At 46.0% G+C, this 13738-nt stretch overlaps 1 protein-coding gene across 1 annotated transcript in view; it reads right to left on the bottom strand.

Moving 5' to 3' along the window:
- The window catches only part of DCDC2C (doublecortin domain containing 2C), a 90515-nt gene that overhangs the window by 74748 nt on the left and 2029 nt on the right, over window positions 1–13738 (bottom strand). The window contains exon 2 of the mRNA XM_062210112.1: window positions 11488–11539. Coding sequence (XP_062066096.1) covers window positions 11488–11539 — 52 coding nt within the window. The remainder of the gene's footprint in view (window positions 1–11487; window positions 11540–13738) is intronic.

Genomic DNA, 13738 nt, shown 5'->3' with positions numbered 1-13738 from the left:
GCCCCTCTCATCTGACACCAGCGGTCTCCCTGTCGGCCCTAAGTAGGACCCATGTCCAGCTTCCTTTCCACTACTGCCCTCACACCTGCAAGATGCACTACCAGCAGAAACATGTCGGGTGCCACTCGTCCTCACCACCACAGTGGTAGGCCTGGCCCCTGTGATGAGCTCCTTCCACACAGGACACTTCCAGTCTGCAGACCCTCCCCCTGGGGCCTCCAGTCCACAACCCACTGGCAGCTCAGTGTGGCCACGTAGCCATCACTCACTCTCTGGCTCTGCCTGCAACACCTCTGCTCTCCTGGGCCTGCTGCTTCCTGCACCCCCTCCAACAGCCACCACCACCCCGTGCACACCCTGCTCCCCGGGGTCCTCCCAGAGCCTGCCCTGCTCCCTGGTCCCTTCTGCTCTCAGACCCTGCCAACCCCCCACCCAGCTTCCACACAAGAGCCACTAACCCATTAATACTCGGGGCTGTGTTGAATCACCCAATTTGAGTAAAAATTTACCACAGATCCTACACCAAGAGCAATACCACCTGTGTACTATGGGCTCACAGTGACACAGGAGCAAGCTACATATACCTCTGGCAGAGCTAAGAAAACACTGATACTTGTGTTTCCCAGGGAACCAGGTTTTAAGGAGGGGAGAGGTGCAGTTGACCTAGCAGTTAAGACTCCCACAGGGTCAGCATTGTGGCATAGTGGGTAAAGCTCCACCTGCAATGCTGGCATCCTATAGGGGCCCAGTTCCTGTCCCAGGTGTTCCACTTCCCTCCCAGCTCCCTGCTAATGGCCTTGGAAAAGCAGCAGAAGATGGCCCAAGTACATGGGGCCCTGCCACCCACATGGGAGCCCTGGATGGAGCTCCTGGCTTATGGCTTGGGCCTAGCCCAGCCCCAGCCCTTGTGGACATCTGGGGAAAGAATAGATGGAAGACCGACCTCTCTCTCTCTCTCTCTCTCTCTCTCTCTCTCTCTCTGTGTGTGTGTGTGTCCCTCTCTCTAATTCTTTCAAATAAATAAATCTTTAAAAAAATCAAAGACACCCACATCCCACATCGTACTGTGTTAGATTCCTGTCTGGCTCCTGATTCCAGCTTCCTACTAATGCAGATCCTATGAGGCAGCACGTTAGAGCTCAAGTCCTGGGGTCGCTTCCACCCACATGGGATACTTAAATGGAATTCTTGGCTCCTGGCCAGCTCCCCAGTTTCTGTGGGCTTGTAGGAAGTGAACCAGCAAATGGGAGTACATTCTCTCCCTGGCTCTCTGACTCTCAAATAAATTCTTTAAAGTATATACACCTGCATACTAATAATGAGGAAATCAATGCGACGAGTATTTACAGGCCAAGCCAGAAAGCAACAGACATCGCTGTCTGCACAGTTCCGCTGCAACACAGCCCCCGAGACACACAGCTTTCTGCTCCACTGCACCTCACAGAAACAATAAGCCAATTGCTCTTCTGCTGTGTGAACGATTCATTAACCCTGATATCACCGCCTAATTAAACAACTCCAGCAATTTAAGGCACAGTTCTGGATTTCTCCCCCGACTCCACGTCGGCACTACCAAACAAACACGGTTTTCCCTTACTGTCTGATGGTGAAGACCGTCCCATGCACACTCACCTGCATGAGCTGAAGGGCCTAACAGCTTAACCTTAACCCAGGGAATGAAGCCACACCTGAATCAACGACAGAAGATCCTCGGGGCTGCCATAGGCTTGTTCGCCCAAGGCCCAGCTATGGTTTCCTAATGCTGACTGGCATTAGGCACTGCAGTCGACTCTTCGTGTGCATTCAGACTAGCCAGGCAAATATCCAGGTAGCAAAGAATCAGAGTGGTTCTCTAATCTAATCTCCCTAAGAACACACAGCATTAAGTGCCCTGGTCATGACAGCCATCAAACATATTTCACTGTAGTTTTTAGCAGAATGCCTATTGGAACCTGCTCCAGCAGAGCACAGCACTCGGGAGCCTAGGTTGTGAGTCATCCAGGAGCACAGCACTGGCTCTGACACTGGCTGTAACCGTGCATGGTGTCATTCATCCCCCCAGCCATTCACTGCTGCACACAACTCACCTCATAACGTGGTTGCTGTCTGTAGGAGTAACAAAAAATCAGGTAACGTTTTGTCACCTGCTGAGCAGATCTGAATGAGCTAAAACTCAATTGACAGCAGCTGTTGCTTTGATTTTTTGTTTTGTTTTGTTTTGTTGCTGTTATTCAGCTCCACAGTCCTGGCCCTCCCAACCTGTGGGTTCTGCACCAACTCCCCTCAGTGCCCTTTCCACAGAAAATATCCAGCAAAAAAGATTCCAGACAGCCCAGCATCAAGAAAAGATCCCATCACAAATGCACACCCAGCAGAGAACATCACGGTCAGCAGACAGCACTCATCTGGGGTACACAGGATCCCACCATACAGAGTGAGCTGACAGAGAACATTCAGTAGACGATGACTCAAGTCCTTGGGCCCCTGCACCTGCATGGGAGATCCAGAAGAAGCTCCAGGCTTCTGGCTTCAGATCGGCTCAGCTCCAGCAGTTGCAGCCAATTGGAGAGTGAACCAGCAGATGGAAGACCTTTCTCTCTCTCTCTCTCTCTCTCTCTCTCTCACTCTCTCTCTGCCTCTCCTTCTCTCTGTGTGTAACTCTTTCAAATAAATAAATCTTTTTAAAAAAAAAAGAAAGAAAGAAACATAATGGTGGCACTGCTGATAGGTAATGGGGAGGAGCCGCTTCTGCCACCAGGAAGAGGAAGCCAGGTCTACAGGGTGACAAGGTAGAGAGGCGGGAAGGACGGACGGCTGTTCCACTTCTGGTCCAGCTTCCTGCTGGGATGTGCCTGGGAAGGCAGTAGCAGATGGCCCAAGTGCTTGAACCCCTGAGTCATCAAAGCAAAGTTAAATTCCATTTCTCAAGCTTTCAATAAGGCAGAGCATCATGTGTAACACTATAAAACAGTCCACTGGAAAGCCCATTGTGAAATACTCCTTGTGTTAGATTCACGGGTAGCTAGAGGGATCTGGAAAGCCCCTCTCATAAACGCACCTGTCTCCTCACGACAGTGGGAGGTGACCACAGCCTAACCCCTGGGCTCCTGTTCTCAGCCACACACAGACCCATGGAAGGGCAGACTGAGCTCGGCCTTCACGGGGAAGAATATGCTGACGGGGCCCGTAAGTTCTGAGAGCAGAGAGCTGGAGCTGTCTTTCGCATCTGCCTACGTCTATGCAGCTTGAGATCAGAAGCCACCACTCCGCAAAGCTGCATCCGAAATCCTCTGAGAGCAAGGGCTCTTCTCTCCTTAAACCCACATGACCGTCAACAAAAGCCAAGATTTCAAGAGTGCCTGTTTCAGATCTAATTTTCCTGTCTCTGTGCTCAATGAAACTTAATTTTAAATTCATTACATTCAAGTATTTTATAAACCATGTCTGAGGCCATGTTAACTGTGAATTATCATATTATAATTAATTTTAAGTAAATTTCTATGCTAAATCAAGATCTCTTATAAAGCTTCTTCAATTTTTCCACTAACATATTGTGACCAAAACAAAATTCTATGAAAAAATAACTTCCAGAAGATAGGTATTTCTATTCCATATTGACACTTCACAAAATGAAACAAAATAGCTTAGCAAAACATTTGCACATTAGATTTTGGAACTTGACAAATGCTTATACCTTGCAGCATTTAACTTTTGAAATAGTTGGCACTGATTTCAAACTGGTAGGCATGCGTGGATCTCAGATTTGGACAGGGTTGCTGGGTTCTTAGTGAGTTCTTGCTAAATGCCAGGCACCAGTTTAAATCTTCACAGGGATATTTTATATAATCCTTACAATGTCCAGAGAGCCACTACAGGTCGACATCTCTGTGCCTAATCACAATGGGATACGCTGTGAAGTGTTCAACTGCTCCTCTAGTGGTGAACGGTCAGGATATTCCCACAGGTGTTTCTAATTATACACACTCACACACACACACACACACATGAGCTGCTATAAGCATCCTCGAGGCCCAGTACGTGAACAGCTCGAGGACTGTCCTCTGAGGGAGCTGGCAGGAATGGTGCAAGCAGAACTGCACGTGGCCTCAATGCAGCAAGGCCCCAGGAGCATCGAACAGCCAGGCACACAGCTCCCTGACCCTGGCACTTGGGACTCCTTGGTTTTTCTCCAACTTTCAAACCAACTCTTGACCCTAGAAAAAGTGGAGCTCAGAGGGGCAGGGTCTCCCTCTTGGTGCTGTTGTGCAGCCAGCACCCCTGGCCCTCCCTCACATCACAGAAAACACCTGCCCCATCTGGCTAACCCCTCGCTCCTCCTCATCTTCCCTGGCAGAGCCTTGTGCCTGTTCTGTGTGCTATGACTTGAACGTGTCCCCCAGAGTCTATGTACTGGAAATTTAATCCCCAAATTCATGTTAATGGTATTTGCAGCTGGGAGGTTGGGTAAGATGGTGAAAGGAAGCCCTATGGTGGTGTTAGCAGCCTTGTGAGAGGAGGCAGAGAGAACGGGGCTAGTGCCGGCTCTGTCTCACGAAGGGATGCCTCCACCATGCCATGACACAGCAAGAAGGCCCTCCCCTGGAGCCCGGCAGATGCTGGCACCAGGCTCTTCCGCTTCCCAGCCTCCAGATCTGAGAGTCAAACAAACTTCCATACAAATCATTCATCTCCGGTATTATCTTACAGCAATAGAAAACAGTGTAAGGCACTGTGTAGCTCACTTCCCAATGGTCACAGCACTTCTCTCTCCCTACAGAAAGTGCTCAAATGTCGACCAAAAATAATTCATACAAATCCCTAGTACTATGGATTAAACAGAAGAAATACTTGATACTGTCCGGTTGTACAAATGCAGTGGTGGGCCTTTCCCTGGGAAAGGAGTGGGAAAATCCTGGGATCATCTCTGGAACTTTTCATGTTAGAGCCATTACCAACCTGCCACCCAACCTCACATCACTTAACCTCTCTTGGCCTCTCGACTCATCTTGTCACTGGCAGGTACGAAGACCTGCTCTACCTCACGTGACTGCAACTTCCCCATTTTCCCACAGCAGACCATAGATGTAAATATAAACCTTATGACAAGAATATAAACCATATGCATTCCATGTCAAACTTGTGGAAAGTTAACATCAAATAATGATAAAGCATCCACCATCTGAAATGACTTCCAAATGCATTATGTGACATGGCAACATACAAACTCTAGCAAGTGAAGGTGGTCATTTATAGAACCAAAGGTATAGGGGGCTCATGATGAAACCATGAATTCTAGAATTTAGCACCTGACATCTTGTCAGAGTATTTTTGTTTCTAGAACATGATGAATAATAAAAACAAGTCTTTATCTCATTAAGTCTTTTATCACCTCTGTGATCATGGGGACATCCCATAAGCAGCACAATGTTCTGTACCCGGTAGTAAGAGGTCACAAAAGAGAGAAGTATAGGTTTTCGACATCCCTACTCCAAAACTCTTAAACCTGAAATGCTCCAAAGTCTGAAGTTTTTTCAGGGCCAACATGATGTTCCATGCCTGACTTCATGTGACAGGTCACAGAGCACACAGTTTATTCAGCATCTTCAGTAAGAGAGAGATCATACCAGTCCCTTCAGCTGTGATATGCAAACTTTGTTTCATGCATAAAAGTATTTAAAATATTGTATTGAAGACTTTAGGATATAAGAAAAAAGTATACATGAAATATAGATGGATTCCATGGTCAGTCTTGGGTCTCACCTCCAATATATTATATCATTCCAGAATCTGGAAAAAAATAACAAATTCCAGAACTAATCTCATCGCAAGCACTTTGGATAAAAATACTCAACATATATCAGTGAGAGTGACTGACATCCTTTAATTCTGTGCCTGAGTGGCTCCATGCCCTCACGTAAGGCAGCAAGACACCAATTGTAAACTCAGGCACATCCTGCCCAGCACAAAGCAGACATCTTGGAGTAAATCACGTGTGTTGGTCCAAGCCCTCAGTGGTGACCACACCTCCTGACATGTAACCATGAAAGTCCTACACTCCCACCAGGACAAGAACTTACACATCAAGCAACCACAACCACAAACACTTTGCAATAGAAAGAGGGGCAGGAGAGGGGAGGACCCAGCTCTGCTGGGCCATGCACGTGGCACTTTCCTGCTCAGTCCTCACTGTCCCAGTGGACAATCATGAACAACTCACAGATGAGCAGAAACAGCAGAAGTTTGTGGAAACTTCCAAAGGTCCAATCCAGAAGTAAATATTAAAAGTATTAAAATTGTCATGTAATTCCACTTCTCTATAAACAGTCATGAATGTGAGCAAGTATGTCACTGCAAGGATCCCATGACATCATTTATTGAAGTAGTGGACAGAAAAGATCATTCACCACGATCACATGGGATTTTCCTCAGGGGTGCAGGGATGGTTCGACACATACAAATCAATAAACAGTATATCACATTGTAGTTTTGATTTGCATTTCCTTGGTGGCTTGTGATCAGTTTAAGATATCAGTATGGGCATTGATTTTTTTGATAAACCCCAGAAGCACAGAGAACAAAAGCAAAAATAGACAAATAAATTATACCAAACTAAAGAAGCTTCTGCAAAGGAAATAATCAGTAGAGTAAAGAGACAACCAACAGAATGGGAGAAAATATTTGCAAACTATGCAGCTGACAAAAGATTTATATCCAAGCATATGAGAAACAGCCAACAGCAAAAATGCAAACAATTCAGCTAAGAAGTGGGTAGGGGCAGGTGTTTGGCCCAGCAGCTAACATGTTGTTTGGGTGCCACCTCCCATAATAGAGTGAATGCCTGAGTGGGGGTCTCAGCTTTGCTCCTAATTCCAGCTTCCTACCAACGTGCACCCGGAAGGCAGCAAGCGATGGCTCAAGTACTTGGGTCCCTGTCACCCACATGGGAGACCTAGATCCAATCCCAGGCTCCTGGCTTCAGCCTGGTCTAGACTTGGCTTTTATGGGCATTTGAGGAGTAAACCAGCAGATGAAAATCCCTGTGTGTCTGTCTCTCTGCTTTTCAAATAAATAAAAGTAAATTTAAAAATTTAGAAGAGTATTTAGGTGCCAGCGTTGTGGCTTTGAAGGTTAGGCCTACAGTGCCAGTATCCATATGGGCACCTGTTCAAGTCCCATCTGCTCCACTTACAATCCAGCTCCATGCTAATGAGCTGGGGGAAGCAGTGGAAGATGGCCCAAGTGCCTGGTCCCCTGCACCCACATGGGAGAGCCATTAGAATCTTCTGGCTCCTGACCTCAGTCTGGCACAGCCCCAGCTGTTGTAGCCATTTGGGGAGTGATCTAGGGGATGGAAGAGCTCACTCTCTGTGCTCTCTGCGTGTCTCTCCCTCTCTCCTTCCCCTCTCTCTCTCTCTCTCTCTCTCTCTCTCTCTATATATATATATATATATATATATATATATATATATATATATATTTGCCTTTCAAATAAATAAATCTTAAAAATAAATAAGGGGGGGGGAGGCAGCACTGTGGTGCAGCGGGTAAAGCTGCCTGCAGTGCTGGCATCCCATATGGGCACTGGTTCAAGTCCTGGCTGCTCCACTTCTGATCCAGCTCTCTGCTATGGCCTGGGAAACCAAAAGAAGATGACTTAAGTCCTTGGGCCCCTGCACCCATGTAGAAGACCCAGAAGAAGCTCCTCGCTCCTGGCTTCAGATTGGCACAGCTCCAGCCATTGCAGCCATTTGGGGAGTGAACCAGCAGATGAAAGATCTCTCTCTCTCTCTCTCTCTCTCTCTCTCTCTCTGCCTCTGCTTCTCTGTAATTCTGCCTTTCAAATAAATAAATAAATCTTTTGAAAAATAAATACATAATTAAATAAGGAGGAAAAAAATACTTAGGCAAGGCAACAAACAAACAAGGAACAAATATTGCTCAAAAGAAACATATACACCAACAAATATATGTATATAATATAATCAAAATATGAAAAGTGCTAGCCATCAGGGAAATGCAAATCAAAGCTACAGTGAGATAGCATTAGAATGGCTATAAATAACAAGACAAGAAGATTTATACAATGTTGGTGGGGACACAGATTAATACAGTCACTATAGAAAACTCTGGAATTTCCTCAGAAAACTAAAAATAGATGCACCATACGGCCCAGTTATATCACTTCTGAGAATGGATTGAAAGGAAATGAAGTCAGCATATCCACAGACACCTGCATTCCGATGCCACTCTATTTACTGCGGCCAAGATATGGATTCAAGGTAGGTATCCACCAACAGATAAACAGACAAAGAAAGGGTGGTATAATACACAATGGAATATTATTCAGCCACGAAAAAGAATTTAATTCTGCCATTTGCAGCAAAACAGGGGGAACTGAAGGTCATTATATTCTGGGATGGGGAATATTTTTTCTGCCAAGAGCCACTTGGATATTTAATGTGAGCCATACATAACTATCAACTTAAAAATGAGACTGATACAGATTTACTGAATTTAGAGTCCTGCCTGCAGTTGCCTTGGCAGGGCCAGACAGAATGATTTCATGGACTTACATTCTCCACAGCTTCGTGATTAAGTGAAGGAAACCAGACATGGAAAGACAAACACCACGCATTCTGTGTCTCACATGTTGAAGTTAAAAAATGTCCATCTGGGGCCAGCACTGTGGTGTAGTGGGTAAAGCCACCACCTGCAGTGCCCGCATCCCATATGGGCGCCAGTTCAAGACCTGGCTCATCTACTTCCCGTCCTGCTCTCTGCTATGGCCTGGGAAAGCAGTAGAACATGGCCTACGTGCTTGGGCCCCTGCACCTGCGTGGGAGACCTGAGCTCCTGGCTCCTGGCTTCCAATCAGCCCAGCTCCAGCCATTGCAGCCATTCGGGGAGTGAATCAGTTGATGGAAGATCTCTCTCTCCTCTCTCTCTCTCTCTCTCTCTCTCTCTCTCTCTCTCTCTCTGCATCTGTTTCCCTGTAACTCTGCCTTTGAAATATATAAATAAATATTTATTTTAAAAAAAAAGAAGACATCCATCTGAACTTAGAGTAGTGGTAACCAGAGGCTGGAAGGCTGGGAGGGGAGAAGAGGGAGAGTGGATAACAAACATTCAGACAGAGGCATAAGCTCAGCATTCCCCAGCACAGTGGGGCAGCTATGGTTCACAGTAATGGATCATACCTGTGGGAGGAGCTACAAGGGAGGAGCTGATAGGCTCCAACACAAAGGTATGGAAACTGATTTGATCAGTTTACACTGCACATATGTGTTAAAATATTGCCCTGTACCCACAAAAATGTCCAAGTGTTACATGTTAATCAAAAAACAAACAAATTTAAATAAATAAGACAATAGTGAAAATGAATTAAAGGTTTGCTGATGAGGGTCGGGTCAGTAGCTGTGATCAGCTCCATGACAGGAAGTTCTCAGGTAGGAAATCATGCTGAGGGACTCTCACTGTGCAAGGAAGTGGTCATCACACTGAGCACATAAAGAGAGATGAGGGGGATTCTGTCTTCATAAGTATATATGCCTATATATGCTGTTTGCGTGAGTTTGCTCACAACTGAAAATGGGCAAGATGAATGCAATAGTGGGCATCCGTGGGAGGCAGGATTGTGGATGATTTTCTAAACACTTCTCAATAAGAACTCTTTGTGTAAATCAGGTTTTTGAAATGAACAAATTGGGAATTCCAAAAGGAAAAGCCCAACACTCATTCGGGCAAGTGTGGCCTCCCAGTGTGGGTGTACAGCAGCCTGGAACAGACTGGCAGGGTGCCAGGCTCATGGCAAGAGGGGAGTGAATCCTCGCAGGTTTGTTTATCACTGGGCACATCTCTGAGTCTTTCCAGACTCAGAGCTTCCTCTAGGAGAAGATAAGTGGGGTTGACAAAATGATCTGGAAGTTTCCTCCCTGTCCTAAAGTATAACCTTTTATTTATTTATTTGAAAGTCAGAGTTACACAGAGAGAGGAAAGGCAGAGAGAGAGAAGAGAGAAGAGAGAAGAGAGAGAGAGAGATCCTCCATCCAATGGTTCACTCTCCACAACAGCTGGAACTGTGCCGATCTGAAGCCAGGAGCCAGGAGCTTCTTCTGGGTCTCCCACACAGGTGCAGGGGCCCAGTGACTTGGGCCATCTTCTACTGCTTTCTCAGGCCATACCAGAGAACTATAGAAGTGGACCCATTGCCCACATGGGATGCTGGTGCTTCAGGACAGGGCGTTAACCCACTGCACCACAGCGATGGCCCCAAGTATAACCTTTTAATTATATCTCATTTAAATCACCAAATATGCAAAAAATAAACAGAGATTCAAACTCTAACAAATGCACTCAAGAGATGATGTTCAGAATTGTCAGTTAACTCCACCACAGCCCTGCAGGGAGAGGGGTAAACACAGATGGACCAAGACCACTGCCCCTCCCCTCATAAGGTAGCCCTGGAATCCAATGACTGCCACAGCTGCAAGCCGAAAACTTGCCCTTCTGCCTTAGCAAGCTACAATTTCAGACGAGTAAAGGACAACTCTGCCGTGGCTCTCCGCCCTGCCGAGCAGACCGGGAGGAAGCTGTGGAGGGTGTGTATTGGCTGGAGCTCCTGCGCGATGCTGGGGCTCCCACATCACCCTCCACTGGGACACTGCATGGCAGCACATGACACCCAGGAGCCCAGCTTTAAAGGGCCGGGGAAGAGAAACTGCCTCCATCTGGTGCTGGTACATCCACCCACTTGATCAAGTAATCCTGGCAGCAATATTCCAAGTTCAAGATCATCGTCTCCACTTCATAGAAGAGGAGACTTAAGAGCAGCCAGACCATGTCTTAGAGAAGCAGACACTCGTGAAGCATCCCATGTGTTTAAGTCTCCACAAAATGAAAAGTCCATCTTTAAAAATAAAGTTTAACAAATTCTAAACGTCAATAGGCTCTCTTGTTGAAAATCTGGTGATTTTTGTGGCTTACTAAAAAAGGTGGGTCTCTTAACAAACTAAAATTGATTTTTGCTAAGAATCAAATGCTGTGAACAGAATGATGAATTGTTCCATCCTGCAGCCCTTTTAAATATTTATCAAGGATTTGCAAAAATGTTGAGAACTTGGCGCAAATCTTTTAATCTAGCATTATCATCAGCTTCAATGCTGCATAACTTAAAATAACTTTTCCTGACACCTGTCTTCCCAAATATCCCAAGACAAAAGGGACAGGGAACGTTTCCACAAATGACTGCACGGTGAGCCTCGGAGAGGACTGGCGCCCCGAGCCAGGTCTCAGAACATTCTAACTTGTCACTCAGGTGCTTTGTGCTTCGAGAGTCAAGGTGAGCTAGCGCTGAGGATCTGAGCTCAGAGCAGCTCCCCTTCCCTAAGCACCTTCTTTGTGAAACTTCAATTATTCAGCACTGACATTTAGATCTTTACCAAATCATCCAACTTATCTCATCTTGAGCAGTTAGCTGTGAACACTTACTTCCTTCAACTTCCTCATCTTTCCAGGTTTTCTGGGAACTATGTGAATATAACTGCAAGAGAAGAAACAAGAAAGCATCGTGAGAAGGTAAACATTGAGATAGAAAGTTGAGACCTCTTTATAGAGGAGTCCTTTTCAGCACCAACATATAGAACCCCACATATCAAACCATGGTCAAGAGCAGTGAGTGCTGGAACCACGCTATACACAGCAGCAACGCCACAGGAGGGCCATTTCCATGCCAGCTGCCAAAGGCATTGCCCCATGCAAACTGTCTCTTAAATGACATGAACTTCCCTCATTTTACTAGCCAAAGAATACAAACCATCTAATTCAGTGCCCAGAAATCGGGTCACCAGAGGAGCAGGATTGTGAGTGCACCTGAGTCCCAGCTGCAGGTTGGCGTCAGAGCAGAAACCCAGCTCCCTGCCCTGGCCCCTCCCTCTGTCTCCCAGGGCTTCATCACTCTTCCCGCTTTGCCAAAACTACAAACTGGACAAGTGTCACCAGATTAAAACGTTCCTGCTCCCCACATGTACAGTTTTTTAACCCCTAGGGACTTTTAAAGAGGTTTCCATAGTCCTCAAAAACAAACCCAGTTGTTTGAATGATAATGACTAATACCTTGATGCTGGTATCTGATGTTCAGATAGCTTCCTGCTTTAAAAAAAGTATTTGAAATTGTTATGTTTATGATGGTTTTAGCAATAATCAGAGGATTGACTTAGAGTTAATAGGTGGAAGGAAAAATAAATACTGAGTACAGAGTCTAGAGTTGTAAGCTCTCATCCCTACAAAGGCCAGACTGGTAAACAATATCACTTACCAAGAGTCATTCTTAGGGAGTGGTGGAGACTGTGGCTAGAGGAAAGGCACTTGCTCCCCTTCTAAGACAGACAGAGCCTTAGAAGCTCAGCATAGTTTCCATGTGGAAATGTGGGCAACAAAAACCAAGGTCCCTGAACAATCAAACTCCTCATTTTTCTTCAATAGGAACTATTGAAGAAAAGTTCGTATTATTGTTTGAATTCTATTATAAAATGTCGCTGGCCGTTCAAATCTGAAAATTATAAACACTGACCAAATCAGGGCCGCTGGCTGCGTGCAGCCTGTGGGTCGCCAGTTCACCATCTCCTCCCACAGGCCCTCACATCTTCACGAGCTGGCCCCAAGTCTTCACATTTCCCCAAATAAGCACTGTAAACTGGTTCTAAGTTTTCAAATTCCATATTTGTTTGAGAACACTATTCTCCCAAATAAGATAACTGACTATGATTACATGGAAGGAAAAAGCAAAAATAAATTCAGAAAAATTAAGACCCTACAAATCACAAGCTATTTACTGGTTCAATATTGCACGCCCAAGAACACATACATAGAACAAAAAGGCAATCCCTCCAGAGTCAATAGGCTGGTCTGGGTGAGGCTGGCTGGTCAGGCCTCAGTGTCCTTGGGGGCAGGAACATGGCCATCTGAAGTGGAGGAGGGGAGAAGCCAGGCCCAGGACCTGTGTCTGGCACCTGACAGTACCACAACTGTGTACTTCTCACAGTGGCATATGGAGTGACCTTGAGAACGACCTTCAGGAACCCCTGTCGCTGATAAGAAAACTGAGTCCTAGAGAGCTTATCCCACTTGCTCCATGTCACTCAGCTAGGACAGGGACTCGGCTGCACACAGGCGTCGGGCTCTGAGGCCAGCATCCCTCTTGTCCATTCACCTTCCTCCTCTTCCCGTCACTCACCAGTTCCTCAGAGTACAGACAGTGGCAAGGGAGATCAGGAGAAGACGTGCAGAAGAACCAGGAACGCTTGAATTAAATTGCACTTTCAGGGGCAAGTGCTTGGCCTAGCAGTTAAGACGCAGCCTGGGGCACTGTGTCCCCAGTTGGGAGTGCCTGGCTCCGCCTCCAATTCCAGCTTCCTGCTAATGTGGCCCCTGGAACGCCCATGGGAGAGCTGGATTGAGTTCCCAGCTCCTGGTTTCAGCCTGGCCTTGGGCATTTCAGGAGCGAACCAGCAGATGGGAGCTCACTCTGTCTCTAAAGTGAACAAAAATAAATACCACTTTCACATTTGTACCTCAGTAACAAGCTCTAAGGTAAACAGGACAATATTATTATAATTCAAATTATTTGGGTTCCTCCCTCACACATAATTGTACATGCACACACACATGTACATACATGCAATATTTTGTCAAGAATATGATTTCTCCAAAAAATAAATAATTCTAGGCTTTACAGCATATT

Source organism: Lepus europaeus, chromosome 13 (genome assembly GCF_033115175.1).
Source record: "Lepus europaeus isolate LE1 chromosome 13, mLepTim1.pri, whole genome shotgun sequence".
NCBI lineage: Eukaryota > Metazoa > Chordata > Mammalia > Lagomorpha > Leporidae > Lepus > Lepus europaeus.
Note: the sequence above shows the minus strand (reverse complement) of the source record. Positions and strands in the feature narration are given on the sequence as shown.